General features: G+C 39.2%; 1 protein-coding gene across 2 annotated transcripts; it reads left to right on the forward strand.

Annotated features, from left to right (window-relative positions):
• Positions 1-112: 112 nt before the first annotated feature.
• Positions 113-22,515, forward strand: LOC306802904 (choline kinase alpha-like). 2 transcript variants are annotated; one of them, XM_079307550.1, is made up of 12 exons: positions 113-531; positions 3,773-3,884; positions 10,812-10,865; positions 14,563-14,676; positions 15,293-15,426; positions 15,688-15,792; positions 16,154-16,212; positions 18,260-18,347; positions 19,275-19,383; positions 19,852-19,958; positions 20,288-20,369; positions 21,113-22,515. In XM_079307550.1, the coding sequence occupies exons 1-12, from the start codon at positions 221-223 to the stop codon at positions 21,170-21,172; spliced, it is 1,335 nt and encodes a 444-aa protein (XP_079163676.1). In that variant the 5' UTR covers positions 113-220; the 3' UTR covers positions 21,173-22,515. The 2 variants fall into 2 exon arrangements, with proteins under 2 accessions (XP_079163676.1, XP_079163677.1); XM_079307551.1 differs by lacking the exon at positions 10,812-10,865.
• The last annotated feature ends 2,558 nt before the right edge of the window (positions 22,516-25,073 follow it).

A 25,073-nucleotide genomic window follows, 5' to 3' on the forward strand; every position in this document is an offset into this window, starting at 1 on the left:
TCCAAGGGCGGAACCGAGAGCCGGCTCCAGCCAATCACAGGCAAACAGGCGTGAAGCGTGAGGCGCGAGCGGGCCCGCGTGCCGGGACGCCGTATAAAAAGAGGGGCCGGGCGCGAGCGCGGAGCTCACTCGCCGCCGGCACTGACGGTGGAGGGACGCACGCGAGCTGCCACCCCCGCCCGCCGCCCCAACGGCCACCGCGCCCCCCCCGCGCCGCGCCATGAAAACCAAGTTCTGCAACGGCGACGCCGACCCGTCCCCGCTCGGGCTCCTTCTTGGCCGCGGGTCCGCCGCGGCCGGACAGCCACCGTCGCCACTGGCTCACCCCGAGCCCGAGGGGAAGGATCCCACCGCGGCGGGCAGAGGCGGTGGCGTCGCGACCCCGCCCCCGGCGCTGCCTCCGCCGCTCGAGGAGGAGTCGCCGCCGCTCGACCCCCGGACGCGGCGCCGGGCGTATCTGTGGTGCAAGGAGTTCCTGCCGGGGGCCTGGCGGGGGCTGCGGGAGGAGCAGCTGTGCATCAGCCCCATCAGGTCAGCGCGGAGGGGGATGTGGCTCCTGCAGGGGGCGGGAACGGGGCCGCTCCGCGGGTCCGAGCCGACTCGGGCGGGGGAGGCGAGGGGCTCCGTCTTTAATTTCATTTTCTTCTTTTAAATCGCTCCCGAGCTGGGTTTAGCGGGCGCGGGGGCGGTGCCGGGTGCGCTCCCGCACCCCGGCCCGCAGCGGGTGCCGGTGCGGGCGGGCGGCGGCCCCGTCTCGGGCCCGCGCCGGGGGAGGGGCCCCGGCCCGGCCGTGAGAGGGATGCAGCCGGCAGAAACCGCTGCACCGCGCCCCGGGCGCTCTGCCGGGAAAGGATCCAGCCGGGCTGGCCCTGGCTGCTCCGCACTGGGAAGTCGTCAGGTAAACGCGGTGTACCGGTGATGTGAGTCATCTACAGCACACAGTAACGAGTGCTTGTGACTCAGCACGCTGGCAGCAGGAATATGTAAATTGACGACGTTCTGTAAGCCATATGATGTAATGTGTTGGAGATCTTTGCCTTCTTTGCAGAATTAAATAGCATCTTTACTTTGCTTTAACTAAACCGATGTTAGTTCAGAGTTTCCCCTTGATGCACCATTTGACTCACATCTTCCAGACTGATCATTCTACCTGATCAAGCATAGAGTCTGGGACAGTTTCAAAGGATACTGTTGTCAGTTTGCTTTCCCAATGTTTCTACTTTTGTCTGAAAGCAAAACATGTACAGATCTATCCTAAGTATCTAAGGGAGCACATACAGTTGACAAAGCTCTGATGTATAAAAGTATAGTTAAAGCACATCCTGCTCATTTCTAAATTTATTTTAAAAGCCATATTGAAAAATCGGCAACTCACTGAGAGCCAGTGCAGGTAGTATTTGTTTTTCTAGATCGTTTCTCCTCAACTGACATGATCATAAGGTGTTAATGAAAGGGGAAAATTTTTACAAAACCAGTACAATTCCTAAATAGTAGACTAGTCTGATATGTCTAGTTTGAGTTGCTTAATTAAGTTTCCATCTGTGTTAGTGTGTATTGCTGACTTGGGTACTTATTTTCCAAAGCCTTACATTTTAGCACAGTTATCTTTGCATTTATTGGAAACATCTCATGTGAGACACCACTTCAAAATGGCTTGGTGGTTTCTAAATTTGGCAGAAGAAAAGATGAGCAGAAACTTAGGAATGTATAAAGTCATGCTAATTGGTAGATGGGATTTTTTTGGCAAAAGTCTTCTCACCACTTTCATCTCTGGAAGCTGCATCATATCGGTTTGCTGATTCTGGTTTCAGTCAATGTGAATTCTCCCATGTGTCCATTAACATTGCCAAATCATGTTCTTGATCAACTGTCAGTAAAGTAACTGGTAGCTTTGTCTGTATGAGTGAGATGTGCCCTTTTGACCTTTAAACAAGCTGTTGAGTCTAAGGACCTTTCAAAAGAACAGTGCCTTTTATTATGCTCCTGTATGGATTTCCTCGATAACTTTTCCAGGTAACTTTTGAAGTCTTAAATGCTCTAGTGAAACGTCTGTTTAATGAAGTTCAGCATCACTAAGAGACTCCACTTTGGCTTGTCTGGCAGAAAAAAAGAATTTCTGGGCTTTCACCCACTGTGCAGACTGAGCATTTGTTTAAGTCATGTAACTATACAGATTCTTGAGCTTTTGTCCATTATTTCTTGTGAAGTATTTTTCAGTGTGCTTAGTTCTTCTATTTAATTATTGATACTTTCACCAAAGTTTGTCAGAGGCTTAGAAAAGGTGACAAATGTTTTTTCACAAAAATCTGTCTAGCACAGTTTGGATGAAGCCAGAAGTGTAGTTAGTATAACTAACCAATGTTCAGATTGCCTTTGAATAGCTGGCTCTGCTCTTCCTTTGATATCCTTTCCATCTGTCTCTTGGGGTTTTTTCCAACCTGTTCACCTTCATGGTTCAAAGTTTCTTCATATCTTGTCTCTAAACATCCTTTTTTTGGATGTCTGCCAAGCCACCTGGTTCTTTTCGGTCTCCTTTCTTAAGCATATTGTGCAGCTGCTGTTTTACCCTGTTTTCTTGAGATTTCTTTTTTTCTTCTCAGTTGTTGACTTTGGATATGTAGGCCAGCCCCCATCTCTTTCTTGGTAGCCTTTTTTTTTTTTTCCCAGAAAGTCTTTTCTGCTACCCCACTGTGTTGAAAGAGAGCCCAGAAGAATATTTGAAAAAGCATTGAAAAGAATGTCAGGTTAGGACTGAGAACTGCATTTTAACCACTACATTTTGGATCTGCTGTAGATTCTTGTAATCCAAGATCACTGCAAAGTATTATTATGTTATAGGCAAAATCACTTGCAGAAGGAAAATTTGAAAATTTCATTAATGAACATAATAATTAAAAGAATGCAGAAAGGCAATGCAGTAAAGAAAATGTAGGTTGAGTAGATGGGTGTTCTTAGGGACTACAAGAACATCAAGAAGCTTAGAAACTCATCTTTGTTTATCTTGAAAAATCTATGCTTCAGTCACTCAGATGATACACAAACAGGCTGGTTTTTTTCATGTAATTGCTGTTTACCAACAGTATTTTTACAGGAAAGAGTGACAGCATTTGCTTTGTTTTCCACAGCTTTCTCAAGCTAGATAGATACTAGATCAGAGAAACTGAGTGTGATCTTGGATTTGTCAAATACATAAGCAACATAAGCAACTTAATTCAAACAAAAAACTGCTTTAATTGTAAATTTTCATATTGAAAATGTATCCCTAAAAAAAAGGCATCAGAAATAAGACTTTCATCAGCAATGCTTTAGCACAAATAGTCAGGTTAAATTTTTATAGCTGAATTTTGTAGCTGCCAATCCCAGTGATAGCAGCTCTTAATTCGGACTTGGACTTTTATATTCACTGCACAGTTTTAAACTTATTCTGCAATTGTTTTGCTTGTGCAGCCAAGTATATCTGTCAAGACTCCAGCATCACTGAGACTGGATACTTAGGTCTACATAGTTGTTTGTGGCATTTTGCATCCATTTGTTAATAGCTTGAGCTGTGATTTGGATCAATAGCTCAGAGTGGTGAATTGTACATTAAGAAGCATGAAGCTACCAATGTTGTATGGAGGTCTCATATACTATGAGTTATTGGTACTGTTGGAAAACTTTCTTATTAGAGGAGACCAATTAATCACACCAAAAGGATGTTTAGTGCACCTCTCATCTGTTGAAAAGGTGTACTTATCCAAGTTAGTTAATGACTGTATTTCTCTGTCTCCAGAGGTGGCCTCAGCAACATGCTGTTTCAGTGCTCGCTACCTGATACCATTGAGACAGTTGCAGATGAACCACGGAAAGTTCTCCTGCGTTTGTACGGTGCAATCTTGCAGATGGTGAGTACATAGAGTGCTTTGGGAGTGGGAGGGTTCCTGTAACTTCACTGTAATGTGTTTGGAGATCTTCATTTGTGACACTACGCAGCTTTATCCTTTAGGGAATAATGTTTCTCTGGTGGGGGGTAGATTGCAAGCTGAAAGCAGTTTTCTTTGTTATTGTCTAGAACTTACACACCTTTCTACACAGATCCTGACTGGCGTGGCTTAGCCGAAGGCTCGTTTGCTGGTTGTTTGGGCACTAATGTTTCGTTTATGGTCTTAAGTTTGGACTGTGGTGTTTCAGAAAAATTTGCTTCTGTACAGAATGTAGGACTTTGACATAAATAGCTAGATTGCAAGAGACTAAACTGCTTAATTTTAATCTTGGTAGCACTTACCAGTCTTGGAGATTAGTTGAAGGTTTTGTCAAACTTTTACACTGCTTAGGCATTTTATTAGATATCATGGGTAATTATGCTGCTGGAAAATTTGATCTCTAGTTTTAGAATAAGACTGAAGCGTGAACATCAATACTGTACAGTCATCTCATTCCAAATCATGCTTTCCTGAATGTGTGAAATGCCTTATAGCTGGCATAGAAGCTCAACCAGATATTTTGTTGAACTCTTCTAATGGTACTTTTATTTGGTCAGTAAAATGTAAATAGTATTGAAATTTGTCACACCTTAAGTGAAGTGGTTGGCAAATCTGTTTCAAATAGTAACATTGAAAAGCAAGACTATCTTGTAAATGGGTCTCTTCTAAAGCTGACAGACTGCTACTCTAGGACTGTACAGCAGATCTTCTTATCCATCTCTGCTACACACTTGATTATATTGTAAATAAGCAATCATAACGTAAGTGTTTAACCTTATGAGAAATTGCAGCTTCATACCATTACATCTGTATGTTGGCAATTGCTTCCATTTGACTTAGAGGGTGTGGTTTTTTATCCATTAATTTTATATTTTCCAGTACTCAGTTACTTGCTCTGAACAACTGATCCAATATCTGCAGAAGATTTTCTGTTCCTGAAATTTCAGCCCATTCTTCCTGCTTCTGCTGTCTTGACCAAGCTTACTATTAAAAGTCTTATTAGATACCGTTGCTTTACTGATTTTGAAGTGTTCTTTTATTATATTATGTGAGTTGTTAACTTTCCCGTGGTAACAAACTTTGCCAGAAATATTTAAAATATTCTAGTGGTTTGGAATAGTATTAATTGCTTGGTTACAACACCATATGTGTGTTGGGAAAGTTAAACTCTTAAACAAGAGAAGTGTGTGGAAGTTCAGTAATACCAGCTTAAATACTCTTTAGTTTTAAAGAGAAACTAAAAGCAGAGTGAAAAAAAGGGTAGTGTGGAACTTTGTTTTCAAAATGACTCTTAGGATTGATGCTAAGTTGGGGTTCTTTTCAAGAGTTGTTAATGGTTTAAATGTAATGAGGAGTTAATATGTAGAAAGCTTGAGTAGGAACATGGGCTGTAAAACTATTGTAGTGGTAGAGCTTCTGTTTCCCAAGAGCTGTAAAGAAATATGGCCTTTCCCTTATTTTTCAAAGGAAAATAAAGTGGGCTTCAGAATTTGGCTGCCCTCTTCTTCCGTCAGGGTATTTTTTAACTTGCCTTTTCTCTGCCCCTATCCACTGAAGAAATCAAAATAAATTTTTGGGCTCTAAAATCAGAACTAATTTGGTTTGAAAATTGAAAGTGTGTTCATAACTTTCTAACCTTTCTGCTCTTGGTGTTGAAGGATCTTTTGAGATGTCTAACTTCCTTTATTTCCATAGTGGCAGTGAAATGACTGCTCTTGTTGGTGCAGTTCACTAATGATTAAGTAAGCAGAGAAAGTCCCCAGGTAAAACTTTGATTGCATTGAGGTTCACAATTTTTGTCAACAAACATTTGTCTCTTCCAGCCCCTTTACCTTAAATGCAAGTTAAAATATAAGCAAACTGTTTTATTGGTATTTTGAAAACCTCACATAGTATTCCTATGAGTTTCTAGGTGGCATAAGCAGAATGTTATGACAAGCCTGTTAAGTGGGAGTAATTTGACATCTTTAGTAAAGTTGCTTAAGTTAAAAGCCCTGTAGAAATTAAGGAGCACTGTTTAAGTAAGTTGAGTTTTGAGACCTATGCTAAAATCACAGCTTAATTCTCAATGACTTAATTGTAACTGCCACTGGGTATTAGTAGTTACCATTTGTTTGTTTGAGCCTTTGTAGCATGTTTTAACTCTTGTCCATTTTTACCTTCTGTTGAAATTGGAGCACAAACCAGCGATAAGTTCTTTATTCTTTTACTGTAAATACTGTGTATCTATCGTAACTGCACCAAATTGTTGTACATATAGAAGACAAGTTTAAGTTAAAATTTTAAATACAAGTGAAAAATGGATCCCTGATTACTAACTTAAGAATGAATGATACTGGCACCATAATTCTTTGAGCCACCTTTTAAAGGAACCTTTTTTGCAGTTTGAAAATAGCTCCAGTTTGCTTATTATGACTCTTGGAAGACACAAATGTCAGTACATGAAACTCATCCAATATAAACCATGCCAGCTGGCTAAAGCTGCCACACAGGGAAGGCTTTGTGCCTTCCTCTGTCATAGCTGATATGTTTAAGCCAATTTTTTGTGTGCATGACTGTTTTGGGGGGAGCTGGGTGGAGATGAACTGTGCTGGCTCGGCCATTATTATGAATGGTCGCACTGGCATGGATGTTTATAAATCAAGGACTTCTCTTGAGTATATCCTTGAGCAGAGCTTTTTTTTTTTAAGACGAGTATTGTACTTGTGACAGGTTAAAGTACTAACCACATTAAAACTCCAATGTTTGAGGCACAATGCAGATATGTCCTACACTGAAAAAAGGGAAATGTCTTACTCTGCTTCACTCATTCTTGCTCCAGTTTAGCTGCTAAATTTAAAGGGGAGCATTGAAAGTAAAACTTGTGACAAAATGTCTTTAACTGTTGGTTGTATTAGTGTTAACAACTGAAACAAAAGGTTATCCAACAATATGCCATTTAATGTCCAGACTTTAAAATTGGATTTCATATTCATATCACTATAGTGTTTCTACTTAAATTCAAAACAGCATCTTGAAAATGCTAATGGGATTTCAATATAAGGTGGCATCAACAAAAAATAATCTCAAATTAAGGTGAAATTTAAGTTCACCTATCAAAAGGTAACTCAGGGATTGATTCCCGTTCTTTTACACATGTCAAAAGAACCTTGAACTGACTCATTGGGGCTCTGTTACTTTACAACAGCCAAAACAAAATCTTGTATACAAATGAGCAAAATACAAGCCAGTATACCTAATGTTCCTTTCTGGTCTCTCAATTTCCATGTGAGCAGATGCAGAATGAGCATAAATAATTGCCACAGTTCTGTGGTAAACCTTTTTCCATACCTGCCTTGCTGCCTTTTATTTTGTGTAACTAAATAAAATGCAGACTGCTGTGTAACTGTAATTATCAACGTCTTCTGTGGTTGTTGGTGTCCATGTCTGTTTGTAGCATGGAGTAACTACAAATCCCTGGCACTGGCAGACGGCTTGAAAGAAACCAAGCAGCTCTTACGGGGATATATTTGTGTTGGGTGGCATTAAGGGTGTTTGGGGGTAATGTACCACTTTAGTTGTATATGCATGTGTTCTCTGCTGCAGGCTTGCCCATGCGATCGTGCCTAGAGCACTCTGGTTTCCAGGTGACAGACACGATTCACGGTATAGTATGAGATCTCTGAAGTGGAGCATTCTCTACAGCTTTCATTTTCTTTAGTACTGGATTTCATTGTTTAAAAGTAAGCCTTAAGTAGCACCAGCTACTGTCTGTGCATCTAAATGTTTACAGCAAAAACAAAATGTCAAAAATGTCCCATCCTTTTCTCTGCTCCCTCATAACCGAATGGTAACTTGAAATGTAGAGGATTGGAGTTGTGGCTTTTGTAGAGCTTGAATTGGGAATTCCTCACATGCTAGATTTTTAGGACTTCAGCAAATTAACATCAGTTCCTTCAGGTCTAATTAAGTGATCAATGGCAGATCCTTAGAAGCTGAAGTTATTGCTGAATCTAAAGCTGGTTTTGTTTCATACAATGAAGTTCAAATTATTGTCTGCCAACAGCTTCTAGAAAAGTTTCTCCTGCACAAGTTAGCTCTAACCTCTGAGACAATTCTTTGTAATGCTGTGATTTAAGATCTGAATTCCTAGGGATTTATCTAATTCAATGTATTGCAGTACTTTGAAGTATTGAAAACTAAAGCTGAGTAAGCTCAGAAAAATTGAGTTGTATTATATTTAAATTTGTGAGCATCGCTCAAAGTTATGTATGAAAGAAAAGAGATAAAAGTTCCTTCTCTGTACAGAATTCTGGCCAAGCATCATTTGTGTTTTTTGATAAGAGACTTCATCTTTCAGCTACAAAAGAAATAAATTGGGGGCATTAGGAAGAAAACATTGAACTCAATTTTCTGTATCAAATTGCCAGATTTATAAACACTGTCTGGTCATCTGAGCACAGATCAATGTGTACAGTTTCCCATTCTAGGACTTATCTTGTATCCTGCATTAAAATCAATTTACATGATCACAAATTAGACTCTAAACAACTTCTCTTAAATATAGCTGTCCTCCCTTACGAAAACTGTAGTGAACTTTCTCAGGGCTTTGAGAATAAATCTTCCCACAACAAAAAAAGCTCTGAACAAATATTTGAAGAAATCTTGAAGCTGTAGAACACATGTCCATTTCTAGTTAGTTTCCATGTAGAGAGAGTGATTAAAAAGCTCTAGCAACTACTCAGTGATTCTCTTTTTCAGGTAATTAAAATTGCCTTATTTCTGTTGATGTAAATAACTCCTAGAATTGGACATTAGTTGGAGTGAGCTATTAGAGTTATGGAAAAACTGAAATCAATTGATTTCACCAGGAACAAGTGAGCTAAATAGGTTGATCAAATTATGAGATGCCTCATTTTAAACCACTGTTCTCAGAGGTGATTGTGGAATCAGGAAATAATCAAATTCTACTATTTTAATCTGTTAAAACTCTTAAACTTCTGGTACATAATATTGCATCCTGTTTGCTTTGTTCTCCTTGCCCATATATAGTGAAGAATTTCCTAATCCTAGGCTGAGTACATGGCCACTTGTGAAGACTGATCCTCTCCAAGCTCCCATTCATATTTGCAAGTTATTTGCAGACCTGTATTCATTTTCTTCTGGAAGCTAATGCTTCATGCTGAGGGAACAGAAAAGAGGGAAGGGATGCTGTGGAAGTCTCCTCTTGTGATGACTCTGCAGTACAGCCCTAACTGTCCCTTTCTAATGGCACAGAAGATGCCATTAGGCTGTCTCCAATACTAATTTGAGGTGGACTCTTGGAACTGGCTAGCTCTTTATACAGCATGATCTCTGGAAAGCAGATGCCAGTTCAGGTTCTAGGGAAAAGTCTAACGTGCTTACCTTCTGATTGAACTGAACCATTCTGAGAGCACCATTTATCAGGAAAGACTCCTGAATGGTGAGTAACTTTCTGTCTGTTCAAGAAAAATGAGTGGTATTGATGTAGAACATGCTTGTTCAGAGAAGCCCTCCGTAAATGATTTTAATGCTAATGAGTAGTTACATATTTAGCTGTAGTGAATATGTTTGGACTTTTTTTAATTTCCTTGAAAGTAATATAAAGTAATAGTAGCTTCCATATTGTCTTGTTTTAAACTCATGTAGTAGTGTTATGGGAAGTACTTGCTGAAAGACCATGGATTGTTGTTAACTATCCTTCTTCTATAGCTTCTGAAACACTGTAACTGCAGATCTTGTGTAAATCATTAGCTTGTTGTATTGTACTTAAGGCAGCTGGTGTTGCTTAACTGTATTCCATTAAGTTCATATTTCCACCCCTGTTTTGGACATGTTAGCTTTGGAACAGGAAGGTATGCACATGGTTCTGTGAATGCAATGTTTGTGTTCAGAAGGTGGAGATTCAGGCTGCCTTTATGGGCTAGTCTAAAGCTAGTCTGGTTTAAACAGTCAATGGTGGAATTGCAACATAAATAGCAGCCACAAACTGTCACTAATTCTAAGCAGATATTTGCTTTCTCTTCTCCTTACCTTCAAGCCCTTTAAAGGACAAGGTTTTTAATACATCTTGAATTTTAAAATGTGCAGCTCTATTAAAAGCATGTGCCATTGAGGGTTCAGTTGCTGAGAGTATGGTTTAATGTTCTGAAACTGCTTTATAATGACTCTTAACAACCCTAGCATAATACATTATGCATGGAACTTGTTAAAGTTTTGCTAGTATACTGTGTCTCCTACTGAGACACCTTTAGCTTGCATGGACAATTCATTCTAAATCTTGGATTTGCACACCCAGTGGTACACTGGACATATAGCCAAGACAACACACTCTAAATAAGGAAATTCTAGCCACAAGAAATTTGGAAAATAAGGTAATAAGCAAAAGAAGTGCTTTGCAACCTTCATAACATGCCTCTTCCAATAGTCCTTCTAAGGCTTTTATGTAATCGCTGTAATGCGTCTCAAGTGCTTTGGCTGGAAGAATCTCATCCCAGATGTCATGCAGAGGGACTTAATTTTCTCTTAATTAAAAACATTCCTCTGAGCTTATGGTGCATTGAAATCTTGTTTTGAAAGACTGGGAAACAATAAGAATATAAGTGAAAATCAGGTATTTACACAAGTGGTTTGGTCTCAGTGGCACATCCTTTTGAAAGATTTTGGAATTGTTGAAAGTGTGGTGGTCAGAGGTCAGATGGATACTAGTGCTGGAGCTGTCACAGATCCAAGGCAGTGTTGAGACTTTTAGTGAACTGTAGCTGGTACTTCTACTCCCTTTGTTCGTGGTTGCAGGTTAATAACTTCAAATTTCATCTTCTCATTGTGTTTGCTTTTTCTCATTCATAGAGGTCCTGTAATAAGGGAGAGTCTGTACAGTCTCAGAAGGAAAATGACTTGCAAGTGAGTAATTAAATTTGCTTTTTTCACAGAATGTCATAGGTTATAGGGAAATGTGGTGATCGTGCTTGTTTTAAACCAGTAGTTAATCCATCTGGACTGTGTCTAGAAAAATGTAACGAGTAATGAAGAAATATATTTGCTCACAGAAACAACATTATGTGAGTGTCTGGACATAGTTTGCAAAGATTCAAGCATCCCACATTATGAAGAAACAGTTCCCTAAATGGTTTCTTGCCATTTTGAATATTGGTGTCAGTACTGCTGTTTCTAGTATTAGACTCTTAAATAGGTGAACATCAGTTTTTTAATTTACCTAATCCCTAATTTTTGAATACATTGATGAACTTCTGAGGAAAGTAAATGGTACTGAAAAGAACTTGCTCTTGAACATCAAATGTTCCTGATTAGCACTGTGCTTGAATCATCTCTGCTCTGCAAACTTTAAAGTTCTTACATTTGGAATAATTTCTTCTCCTGAAGCATATTTAGCTGAGTGTGTCTTTTCATAAAGTCATGTGAATGGGATTTGGTAATTTAGATTTCCACTGTGGCAGTATTTTTTCAGCACGGGATAACATTGCAGCATGCTAGCCAGATGCCTTGGTTGTTATGTACTCTGTTTTCAGCTCTGTAATGATTTTGGCAGTGACTAGGGAAAAGTACATTGTACTCAATTGATAAGGGCTGCTTTTCTCCCCTTGTATTTTTTGCCTTCTGGCAATGCCATCTGAAACATTTTCAAGCATTTATTTGGTTTGGGGGTATTTTTCCCTAGTGACTTGAAGCTGGTTTTAAATTTTTTGTTGTTGAATGACTGCTTTTGAAATTTTGTTGAATTTTGTTTAGCTTACTGGAACAGCTTCAATCAGTTGAACTAAGATTGAACTGAAAAATGTACTGGTTTCATACCTCAGGTTTTTCAAAGATGAAAAATTGAGATGGCTTGATTTCTCCTCTACCACAATCCTGTAAAAAAAAAAAGTTATAAAAGAAAACAAAAGTCCAAACAAGCCCCACCCTGGTGACAGAAGCTCATAAAGTTTTGCAGTACAGGAAACAAGGTTTTGAACTTCAGAACTGAAGTTCAAATGAACTTCATTTGTGGTATTTGTTGCTTGAAAATAGTAATTTTCTGCTGATAGTGGTTTTCTGCTATTAATCTCATAGTGCTGAAACTTCACTGTTGAATCAGTGTTATGTTAGGTTATGAGAGGAGATGATCTCCTTTAGAGAGAATAAAATTCTGGTTTCACTAGCAAAAGCATTGTAGCTTCTGAGCTGCCTGGGGTGTGACAATTGTCTAAACATTGGATACTCTTGTCAGCTCGTAAGGCTTTTTAACAGGAATTTATTTGTTTTGCTTTGGTTTTGCTATATTTTGCAGTAATTTTCCTTAGATTATGCCTAATTTGTGTATTTTATAGTGAAATTTTTAAGGCAGGAAAAAAGCAGAAGCTTCAGTTCCAACTGAAGTGTAGAAAGACTTGATATATCCTTGCCTATATAGGAGTTGTGTCCTGGGAAAGTCTTGTAAACAAATTTTATAATCGTTAGGTTTGAAACAAAACATTGATCTTTAAGTATTCATTTAAAAACATGAGTGGTCCAATTTTCTCCAGAAATCTAAATACAAGTGCTTATGGATGAATCTGGAACTGCTCAAAATTCAGAGCTTTAGATCTTAAAATAACAGGTTGTTGTCTTGGCAGCATGAATGTATTGCAAAGTATTTGGAGGCACTGAGGTATGTAACTTCCTTAGTTACAATGCTTGATCCTGTAAAGTCATCAGTTGAGCATTAATCTGAAGCATCAGATAGCTAGATTTATTCAGTGTCCATATGAAGTATGTTATATAATTTTTTCATGTTCTTTAGTAGTGTATTTTCACACCTGTCCTGTGTTTGACAGTAGTGTGTGGAGTGGAGACTTGGTAAAAGGTCCCTTGGATATTGCGAAGGAGAAGCCTTTGTGCCTGAGATTACATGGATGGTATTGGTCCAAAACTCTCATTGGACTTGTGCTCAAATAACCATTTGGTTTCAATAGAGGAAGTTCTTCTAGTGTTTGCACTTCTGATGCATGAAGAGATGCCTTAATGAATAACAGAATTTTTTTTATACTTCCTGTTATCCAAGAATAGTGAATTGCTTTTCAGTAAGATATGGAAACAAGGAACTGACACCTTAATGGGAACAGACTTTAAAATGCCTGTTGTTCTACCAGGTGCAGTCCATGTCAGTGTTGATTAATAACACAGTGGGCATTCAGTAGCTTGTAACTAATTTCCTTTTTGGTGCTTGGCATTATGTTTTGGAAAGAGTTCAGACCACTGATGACAAGGGCATGTGAAAGTATTAAAAACTTTTTTTTTTTGGTGCATTAGAGGATAAAGCATTTGGTGCTTTGAGGAATTGGGATGAAAAAATGGTAGGGAACATGGATGCAGTACATTCATGTACAAATGGTCTTTAAGTCTGCTTCAGAACACAGTTACATGATCTTTACTGCACTTCAATATGAAATACTAGAATTTCTTGAATATCTCAGAATAATGTGTGGGACAATAATAAAAAAAATTTATCAACAGTGCTGCTTGGAATGTACTTAAGAGTGGAACTTTTATAGAGTTATATACTGTCTGATGCTGTGTTGACTGCAATAGTGCAAAAAGATCTGTGGGCAGAGATACCTGAGCTTTATTAATGTTATGTTCTTCATTCTTACACTTTTAAATGTTATGGGTCAGACTTTAAGATGAGCTGCTCAAAAGTAGGCAGAGGCTTGGCAGATATTTAGGATTTAAGTAGAGCTGAATTTTGTTGAACATAATTGCTAGAAGCAGAGATTTATAATGTGACCTCTGCTTACTTACAGATAATCTTACCCATCCAGAAAGCTACACTTGAGTGATTTTTTAACTGTGGTTTTGAGATTTAATATAAATGCTTAAAAATGAATAGAAATATGAAATATTTAAAAGCTGTCTGCTTGTCACTGTTATGAACCAAACCTATTGATGTAAGACAACCTTTCATCAATATATTAGATAAGTTACTAAAGCTCGAGGTATGTTTAGTGGTAGAAAGGGAAGAACATTTATTCACACACACATGTTCCTTAGCAGAAGCTTAAATTATTTCCTCATTTGAAAAAATAATAAAAAGAAATACTTAAATGTGCTTAATGGAAGGAAAATAAGTCATTCATCTAAATTAGAAGTTGTTCAATAAAACAGTGTTTATTATTGTTTGTTCACTTCATTCACTTGTGTAGCTAAAATGTCCTTTTGAGAGGCAGTGTTCTGGAGAGTGTTAAAATAGCTGATATAGGATAATATTGTTGGTCCTGTGTTGTGTTTCAGTGGGATGAACTCACCAGGAAATTAATTTGCAGAGTTCCTACAATTTACAGAGGAGAGGGTATTTTGGTTTTCTTTTCAGTTTTCTTTTGACCTGACTCACCAACAGTACCTGTTAAGTAGCACAGACTTTCCTCTCCAGCTTTAAATTTGAAAGCAAAATACTTGTATTGCTCCTGTGCTGACTAAAAGTTGTTAGTCAAGAAACCGATTAGTAAAATATTGAGTCTTTTCAAAGCTAACCCTAAAATTTCTCACTTGGTAACAGTTTAGCTATTATGCACACCCAAGTTAATTTCTGTGCAAGCACCAACTAATACTTGAATTCTTTTGATAGGGGGCAGAAGCCATGGTTCTGGAAAGTGTTATGTTTGCCATTCTTGCAGAGAGAGCGCTTGGCCCAAAGCTGTATGGAATCTTCCCACAAGGGCGACTGGAGGAATTCATTCCCGTAAGTCCTGGTCTCAATTAGTTAGTGGGCTGCTGGAAACTGTTTTAATTGATCATGACAAGGAGGTCTCTGGACTGCCCAGAAAAACAGGGATGTGGGAATGGAATACTTGGCTGCCTGCAGTAATTCTGGCTGTAATTTGATACAGTTAGAGTGGGTGTTAGAGAGCCCCATTGTAGACTCTTGCCAGGGGGAGATATCTAAAAACTCTTCTACTCTAGCAGAGGCTAATAAATGAAGATAAAAAGCCTGTTAGACACCAAACATAGCATGGGGAAGCTGTGGAGTAACACTTGCCTTTAACAGCAACAAGAGCAGATGCTTTTGATGTTCTTAAATATTTATACTTGATCTGCTTTGAAGATATTCTTAGTGTGAGATGTGATACTCCCCAGGTCTTGAATCTAGAAGTGAATTGATTAAGTTGTAAGTAGGGCTGGCTAACAGCTTTTCCAAAGGCAGAAACTTTGCAAGTTCATCTGTGAGCATAAGAGTATTGCTTGAGTACTATGCTAGTATTACACACTATACTGCATATAGCCTAGTGCTGGTATTTAATCACAGTTCTGTAACTCATCAATTAACTGTATTTTAAGTATACTGTATTTTATTACAGAGCAGGAAACTGAACACTGAAGAACTAAGCTTACCTGACATATCTGCTGAAATAGCTGAGAAGATGGCCAGATTTCATGGCATGAAAATGCCATTTAATAAGGAACCTAAGTGGCTTTTTGGAACAATGGAAAAGTAAGTTATGCAATACTTTATGGAGGGAGAAAAAGGAGACCTGTTGTAGTTTTGATAAGCAGATCATTCTTCCTGGATGCCTGAGAACACAGGCTTTCACTGTACCCAGAAACTATCACATGAAGGACTTCAATTACCTTGAAGAATAGTAATGTTTTCTTTAGTAACTTTCAAACTTCCTCGATATTAGTTTAAATGGTATCATAGTATGGGAAGAATAATATACTCATTACAAATCCTGTATTATTGTATTTTTAACAGGTATCTAAATCAAGTGCTGAGAATTAAATTTACCAGAGAATCCCAAACCAGAAAACTCAACAAACTTCTCAGTTACAATCTCCCCCAGGAAATGAAAAATCTAAGGTAGGCTTTTGTCTACCACTATCTTCTACTCTCCACGGTTTCTGGATGGATTTCTGTATACTTGTTCAGACATGCTATACAATATAACACTTAATATTCAGTTTACTTGGCAAGCCGGGGATGTTTTAGTTCTGTGACCAACCTGGGTCTTATACAAATACAAAATTCTGTGATAAAATGGATGATCTGACTTACTGATCACGAAGTCAAACTTCATTTTGCTGATGTTTTGTTCATAGTTAAGAAAATAGGCTGTTGCTGGGAGGGAATAGTGTTTCAAAATCTTACAGCAAAATTATCTGGAAGTGAAACTGAACTCAGTAATTTGTTACTTAAAAGATGCTCTATTGCTTTTTTCTAGAGCTATGCTTGAAGCTACTTCTTCACCAGTTGTATTTTGCCACAATGACTGTCAAGAAGGTAAGCTGCTAATATTTCAGTATTGCTCAGTGATGTCCTGTTCACCTTTTTCTGGTTACTTGTTTGCTCTCTGAGAGGTAGCCATGTTGTAGAGGTACTGCCCTGAACAAGTAGCCTGTGTACTCCGATGGGCTACAGTACCAAAGCAAAGTTTGGGCTTTGCAACCCTTCAGGCTTTTTCAGAGAACCCTGGTGTCTTGACTGGGTTAAGCCAAGAGTGTACTCATGCTCTGTTAGTACAGGTCAGTTGATGAGGGGACTCTTATGTGTTTTCTCTTTAACCATACCTTGCTTTGCTGCAATACACATGATCAGAGTTGGGTATACCTGAGTCATTTTAAAAGAAAGATGCTGAAGAAGTGGGTGGTGAAAATGGAGAGTAGGGTAGTTTGATGTGGCAGTTTTTAACTTGTACTGGTAAGAAACATTAGGAAAACCTTATCCACGGTTTAGTGTTTTCTGGGAGTCATGGAAGGAATAACAATTTTCCTGAGCAGTTACTGAAAAAGATGAGGAGGAAGCAAGGCTGAAGATGTGTTGGGTATGCTGGGTTTGTGTGCCCTGTCACTTGAACAGTGGGGAAGCTGGGCTGAGCTGGAAGGATGCTCTAGTGGGACTGTGTGCAGGACTGTTTTGTTGTCAGTGGTCTCAGCTTTGTCAGCTAAGGCTGAGGAACTGCCCTGGAGGATAGACACTTAAGGATAGGCAGCACAAAGGGAAAAGGCCACTAACCTGAGGTGTCCGTAGTGGTGGAGTTTGAGGTCTCCTTGCTGATAAGCCACAGTGCACTGCTGGAGGAGTCAGAGCATAACAGGGCTGAGGCAAGCTGGGGAGCCTAAAGCTCCAAGGGGTTTGGGGGATGTGTGTGAAATAGTGCACTGCTTTTCCTGTTGGAGAACAGATGTATCTGCAGAGAGGGGGTCACACTACTGCAGAACTTGACAGAGGCAGACTTGATGTCCTTTAGATGAATTATAGTGACTATGTGAATTGAAAGACACAAGCAATCACCTAAACCTTCTGTATAGGTACTGGTTGTGCCACATATTTTAGAACAGCAGTGATCAGACTGACTTCCAGGCTGCTGAAAAGCAGTTTCTGTCCCAAGTGTTACATGATCAGTGATAATGCTATGCAGATATAAGAGATGCTGTGAAATTTATGATCTCAAGCTGTGAAAAGAAACAATGCAGCAAGGGCTGCTAAGGCTGACAGAGCCACCTGAGCCAGCTGCAAGCTAAAGTGGGGAAGAGGATCTTTTGGAGAACAAATCTGCCTCTTCCTGTACAAAAAAATCTTCCTTGCTTTCAGCTTGACAAGGTAAAGATATATATCTCAACTTCTGGGGAGCTAGTGAACAGCCAGTGCAACTTGGCTTTTTGTGTTGTTGTGGTTTAACTAAACCCAGCTGGCAACTCAGCCCCACAGAGCCACTCAGTCTTCCCAGTGAGACTGGGAAGAGAATTGGACAGGTAAAAGTGAGAATTCATGGCCTGAGTTAAAGGTAGTTAATTAGAGAAAGCAAAATAAGCAAAGAAATTAATTCTCTGCTACTCTTGGACAGGCAGGTGTTCAATCATCCCAGGAGAGCAAGGCCCCATTGCACACAACAGTGACTTGGGAAGACAAACACCATCACTCCAAACATCCCCTCTTCCTCCTTCTTCCCACTCTATACAGTGAGCATATAGTATGGAATATTCCTCTGGTCAGCTGTTCAGCTGTATCTCCTCACAATTCTGCCTGCACCCCCAGTGCTTTTTTGGGCTGGGGTTTGAAGCAGAAAAGATCTTGACTCTACGGGAGCACTGCTCAGCAGTAACAAAAACATCCCTGTGTTATCAACACCACAAATCCACACATAGCCCTTTGCCAGCTACTATGAAGAAAGTTAACTACCCCTGCCAAAACCAGCACACCTATAATTCTTCTGTGCAGATAGAAGAGAAACTGGGATTAGCTGAACAATGTTCCTTGGAGTTATATAGTATTGCTTTTCTCTGATTTCCCTGCATTATTAAATACACGGTATTATGTCAATTTTCAGGTAATATCTTACTTCTGGAAGGCAGAGAGAATTCAGAAAACCAAAAGCTGATGCTCATTGACTTTGAATACAGCAGCTATAATTACCGGTAAACACTTTATTTTCTCTTCAGCATGGAAGTGTGTTCCTTTCTCCATGCTACAGGGAGGCCAAGTGCTGCACTGCTGATTGTCTATTCTAGTGAATTGTTCTGCTCTGATAGTGATTGTTAGCAAACATAACTAATCAAAACAGCTCTGGTTCTGATGCTGTTGAGCTTAGGCACACAGCCGGTAAAGTTGTTGGGGCTTCTTGGTTGTTCAGAATATAAGACTTGTTTATGCACAAATGGCTTCTTGCTTGCATGTCAAAATTTCTTTGGAAAAGTGGAAAGCTGAGAAGGGTAGATTCTGTGTGTGTATGTAGGGCAGCTTTCCTTTTGTGTTTTTTCCTTCTGTCCTTTCTAATAGCTATTGCATCTATGCAGATGAGAATAGAAATTTTTCACTATATGGTTATTGCAACATGCTTGTTTTTCTTCCCTCAGCCATCCAGTTAAGTGTTTTTAAGGATGACATAAGTGTGTACAGTCACTGGGGTTAAACATCACTATAGCTGGAACCTAATAAAACAGTGAATTCCAATAATGCATGAGTGGCATATGCTGAAAACTTTGAATATGATCTCTTTGCCTGCAATAATGTCAATATTAGAGATGTCTAACTTCACGCTGACATGTAGTGCATTCTCAAGTATTTTTAATGTCTCCATTGGTATAAAGTTCAGTAGCAGAGTCTAGTATTCTCATGTAGCTGGTAGCTTTTATTCTTAACTGCCCGTCTTTATTAACTGTTTTATAATAACTTGCAAAAAGTTGTTTTCTCATTATCAATTCCCTGCCTCCAGCAAAACTGCAGTAAATCAAGTAGCCCAGTGCTTTTAAACTCGATTTTGGATTTGCTTAAAAAAATTTGCTTAAAAAAAACCCCCAGATTGCTAGTTTGCAAATATTGAGGTACTTTCTTTTCTTTTTCAGAGGATTTGATATTGGAAATCACTTCTGTGAATGGATGTATGATTACTCGTATGAAAAGTACCCATTCTTCAAAGCCAGTGCTCTTAAATATCCTTCGAAGAAACAACAGGTAGACACAAAAGACCTAGCTAAATTCCAGTGTCCAGTCTTCATTTCTTAACTCTTTCAGTTCTTTTGGACTTGCTATGTTCCAAGATATTTCCTCCATGACTTCCATAAGTGTAATACTTTCTCTAATCCTGACTACCTTTGCTTTAAAAATCATAATAACTTAGTTCAGAATAGAGTATTTACTATGTGCTGTGTAACCATCCACCACAAAAAGTCCAGTAGTTGTAGACTTCAACTATGAAATTAGTTGGCAGCAGCAATATGCTGCCTGTCCTATAATCATAACTTTTCTTAAACCAGACTTGCAGGCAATTGTTAGAAACACCATTGATCTTAAAGCTAACTCCAACACTGATGTTTGGAAAAAAAATAAATGCCAATTTATTAGAAGGTCTGTGTAGCTCTAAAAGAAACAAATATATATGGAGATGAAAAGTTGTAACTCGGTTGTTTACTTGCCTTCCAGCTTCATTTCCTCTCCAGTTACCTGTCTGCATTCCATGATGGCTTTGAAAATCTGAGCAATGAAGAGAAGTCCAAACTAGAAGAAGAAGTGTTGGTAGAAGTTAACAGGTAATTTGCCTTGTACAACTAAATCTTCAGACTTGTACTGTGGTACCTATACTTGTATATATCTCACTGGGTGGAGGAACTTGACCCAAGAGAGATTGAAAGCTACTTATATGTGGTAAAGAACAATCTGTTCACTGTAACATTTAGATGTGTGGTACACACTAATAGTGGAGTAAAGAGATTACTACTCCATGGGGAATTATTTTTATAGTATCATAGTTGAGGAAAAGGTGTGGACATCTCCAAACTAGAGAATACTTTTCTAAGAGGATGTGGAAATAAGGTGTTGTGACTTAGCTGGGTATTTATTTCAATAACTCTAATTTCAGGTTTGCCCTTGCGTCACACTTCTTCTGGGGTCTGTGGTCTATTATACAAGCAAAGATCTCATCCATTGAGTTTGGGTACCTGGTAAGTTTTTAAATTGTCTTATACAACTGAAAATGAATAATCTAAATAACTGTGGTAAATTATTGAAAAGGCAATGGAATGGCCTCTCACAGCAACTAGTATCTTCTAAGTGGAGTAAAGCTTTTAAAAATCCATTTGTAACTAGCTTGTGCTCTTTCCTTAAGAATGTAAAGAACATCTAAGATCATAAAAACTTCAGAAATTGTTCCCAGGGTTATGTAGAGAGTGAATAGCCATGTGTCAGCTATATTGCAGTAAGACATCCCAGGCAAGAGAGGCCAACATGCAGTGAGAATTTCTAACTGAATACTCAAAGTGCACATTGTCCCATGATGATGCTCATTGTGCAGCAATATCTGTGCCAGGTAGCAGCTTGTACTTGAGAAGCTGATCAGTCTGGCTCTTGGTCTGTGCTCAGTGTACTGTAAAGTGATAGGACTGGCAGGTACATGGAATATTTTACTTGCAGGAGCCAGCCTTTTCAGTGAAGTCCTGGCCTTTTTAGTACCTGTTTTTTCTGATGTTTTGGCATCAGCTAATTATGTTAGAGCTGAAACAAAACTGGAAGAAATTTTAAGAAGCCAGAACACCTCTGGAGAGATTAACCTTCTGAATAGAGCTAATTAGTGCATTGAGATGATGGATTAGGAAAGTAACACAGTTAATACCTTCATGTTTCCCCATCCCAAAAAAGAAAACAGCTATTTATTGTATTGAATACTGAATGTCCCTTATTTCTCCAGGAATATGCGTTATCCAGATTTGATGCCTACTTTGACCAGAAGAGAAAGCTGAAGGTGTGAACGTGGGATGAGTGGCCTGTTGGTTACTGTATGAAGAGGGCAGCTGGACAGGACTTTCACTGTGCTTAGGCTACTGTATCTCTAATGAAGGTGTCACTGAATTCCAGTTCATGGGAATGCAGGTGTATAGTACTGAGGACTATAAAAATTACTTGTTTACAGTTCCGTAAATAGTTGGAATGAGATTGGGAGGCAAAAGTAAAATACAACCATGCAATATCTTTAAATATTTTCAATCTAGGAGCTATTTTGTATTATGGGAGAAGCTTACAATTAAGTGTCAATACCATGTGCATCAGAGCAAACTTGCTGTGGGTACATTTTTGGGGGGTGTTGGCATTCTGGTTTGTGTTGTAAGTGGAATAGCTGTAAAAGCTGACTTGTAGACACTGCCTCTTAAGGAGAAGGAAAAGCAAAGGAGACAACTGCTAAACTGTGAAGTAGGCTTAAAATCTTACTGTGAGTTTCAGTTCACCATGCCCCAAGAACACTATCTTCAAAGCTGCTGATACCTTACACCACTTTAACCAGAAGCAACTAAACACATTGAAGCAGCGTGCTTTAAAGTGTTGGTGACACACACATGAATGTTTCTCTTAGGCTGGTGTGCCTGGGAAGTGAAGTAGGAATGAGCTTTGAACTGGACATTCTGAAGGAGTTTGTTTTGAACTGTTCGTTCCATGTTGTTCAAGAACATGCTTTAGCCCAGCCTGGTTCTCTTAAAATGCTGTGTCCTGCACAGGGGGTTCTGCAGGCTGGCAGCACTGGGAAGAGTGCCTTGAATTGCTCTAGCAGCTCCCCAGATATCTGGATTGGCATTGACAGTACTGGTAATTGAGGCCCATCTCTCTTCTTGTGTTGCCACAGTATATGGCTGTAATAGAGCCAAAGACTGTGGAGAACACTTCAGGAAATTGCTGTTCTGCCCATCCAGTTCTTATGTGGCTTGAGAGGTGCTTTCCTTGCACCTTCAATTCTCATCATGTTCCAGGAATCCAGTAAAGTGGAGCATCTTGTGGGGAACAATAACATGTATATTGAAACTTGAGTATAATCTGTGTACATGCCATCTAAAGATTTCTTTTGATTTTTGGGAGCTTGTTTATTTTGAATGTTACTTGTTTGTGCTTTCTAACACACTGTATTATAAACAAACTTCTAAGTTTACCCTTTTTGACTTGTATAGCAGATACTGTTTGAAGCGGCTGAAAAATGTGCAGCATTTCATGTACTGTATAGCAGAACTTGTAAAAGCTGTCATTACTCTCTTGTACAGAGAATCATTTTCCATACATTCAGTTATTAATACTTTATAATAAATATAAAGCACTTAAAAACACTGACGTTCTTGAGTCTCTGTTACAACTGCAGGATAAAACAGATGCCATTTCTGGCCTTAATCTCTGTTGGATCTTTGCAAAGCCAGACTGAGATACAGGTTCAGTGCTCTGGGATATGCCTTCTACTTAAATGTGTCTTCAGCATTTATTGTATAATTGAATTCTAATATAAAGGTGTTTAAAACAAGCAATGAAAAAGACTTAGCATCAGTTTCTAAATCTACAGCTTTAGAGGTGGGAAGAGTTTCAGTTGAAGCACTTCACTCTATCTGCCCTGTAGACTACTCTCAAAGCAAAGGTAGAAGGTACCAGCATATTGAATTTTACTCTAAACACTTCATGTGCTGTGCCAGTATGAACAGCAGTGTTTCTCTAGGCTGCTGAAGGCTTTATTTACAGTACTGCTACACAGTACAGCAAACCCAGTGGAAATGGCAGTATAGGAAAGGGGGGGAACAAACAGTTCAGAACAAGGCTTTGCAGGTACTTGAAAATATTGATATGTAATAGGTGTCTGGAATCTTGGAAAGCATTCCAAAAATAAATTTTAGTTCTTGAGAAACCACCCATGGATCACTTCATATTTCTCACAACCAAATAGGGAAGAGGACTCAGTCACAGTAGTAATAACTAATGAAAGCTGTGACTGGAGGTGAACAGGAGTTGCAGTGCTTCTTAAATTCAGAGAGGAAACTCCAGTCCACTGGTGAGATGCTTGGGTAAGTCCCAGAAGTGCAGCTGTACACCAGCACTTCTACTGTGATCTCAGGGTGAGGAAAGACCTTGAAGGAAAGCAAAACATCTTCCAGCATCTGCCTTCTGTATGTAAATTGGTTTTTAAAAGGATGAGATGCTCCTGAGTGTTGTGTGGTACACTTAGCAGGGACATAGGTCAGTCAATACTTGTGAGCAGACAATGCTTAGTCACTTCCTGCTCTTTTTTGTTTGCCTATTGGTGGCAAATTCCTTCTGGTTTCTTGGAGAACTTGGCCTAGACAAAGGAACTGGAGTAAAAACTTCTTACTCATAGTCACTGAATGTTAAAGCTGATTTATAGGCTGATAAAGCAGCTATTTAAATGTGTTGGTCCTTCATAAGATTTAGTATAAAGGTAGTATTAAGTATTTCTTAGTTCCTTAGCTTCAAAATGGTTACGGTCCAGCTAATTTGCTTTTCAGAAAGGCAGTTTAAGACCTACTGATTGATCCTTCTTTTAGTTGATTTATAAAAATAATTTGTGCTTGAGCTCTTTCTTAATTGCTGGGTTATCTTCACTTTGAGTTCTTGTCTCTGGACCTGCTATTAACTGGTGAAAATGTGAACTTTTGGTATAAAAGAAGAAAATTTTTTTACTTTTAAAGAAGCTATATTGCTTGTCCAGCCAGACAGCTCATCTCAGCCACCTCTTCAGTGGGTAATTGGCCCAGTGTAGCATGTACCCCCATCACTCCTACAACTACGTACTGTAAGACAAAAAAATGCAAATGTTCAAAGTGCCTCACCTTCAGCTCATTAAGGATTTTCTCTGCACGGTTTCAGGGCCTTCTCTTTAACTGGAAAAGTAGGTATTTCTGGCCTGAATTGGATACAGTCAATCAGTAAATTAAACATCCTTGATAGTGGTGATACTACTATACTATAGATACTATAGGCCTTTCCACCAAATGCAAAAGGTACTTGCCAGAGTGGAAGAAGCTGAGATTAGCCAGTATTTTGATCTCTTAGTGTTTGAGAACTGCTGTGTTTTCACTGCTAGGTTTCTTCATTTAAGGGCCAGATGTTACTTTGGAAAATCCCTGTTCCCCAGCACTGAACATACTTCTGGGAAAATTTCACCAGGGTTGTTTGGTGCTTTTTTTCCTGTCAGCTTGAAGGAGTGACAGGTGTTCTGAAAAATCTGGAAATGTTAATTCTGCAAATCAATTCTCTTTCACTGGAAATTTACTATTTCAGTCTTGAAAATTGTTACTATCAATGAGAATTTCTGCTTTTTCCTGCATATTGACTTGGCTGAGGTTGTACTGCAGCTTAAATTAAATCAGCTGGGTTTCACTCCTCCAGGTGGATGTAATTATGTCTCCTCAGTGATTATGGCTGTGGAAGCCCCTCAAGGGCACTGGGGCTTGCAGCTGTGTTGTTCAGGGTCCTAATATCTCCTGCAATTTTACTAGATATGTTGATGGGAAGGCAGGAACCTAGTTTAATTCTGCAAGAGTCTCTGGGACTTGGAACTGAAGAATTAATCCTCTGATTTGCAATACAAAATGAGAAGGCAAATTCATTCCCAGAATAAAGATGACTGCCCTTGGCCCCAGTGCCAGCACTTCAGCTTTATGTATTCTGCTTTCCAACTGCAGTGCTGTGAGTTCCTGAGGTTCAGCTGATGAGTGATGCTGTGTTAAATCACACTGAATCTGCTGGTGTCTCAAGACACCAGTCTTGTCTTGTCTGCAGACTACATCAGCAAGTTATCACAGCTTTTCCAGGCTGGTAAAATCCCAAGTCCAGCAATCTCTGCTGCTTTTTCTCCATCCCAGTTCAGCTATCTCAGCTGATACAGC

The sequence above is a fragment of the Erithacus rubecula genome (genome assembly GCF_903797595.1).
Source record: "Erithacus rubecula genome assembly, chromosome: 6".
NCBI lineage: Eukaryota > Metazoa > Chordata > Aves > Passeriformes > Muscicapidae > Erithacus > Erithacus rubecula.

Coding starts and splice junctions, on each gene's coding strand:
- LOC306802904 (XM_079307550.1), top strand. CDS start 221: ATGAAAACCAAGTTCTGCAACGGCGACGCCGACCCGTCCCCGCTCGGG. Junction 14,677..15,292: donor GACTGGAGGAATTCATTCCC/GTAAGTCCTGGT, acceptor ATTTTATTACAG/AGCAGGAAACTGAACACTGA. Junction 18,348..19,274: donor TACAGCAGCTATAATTACCG/GTAAACACTTTA, acceptor TTTCTTTTTCAG/AGGATTTGATATTGGAAATC.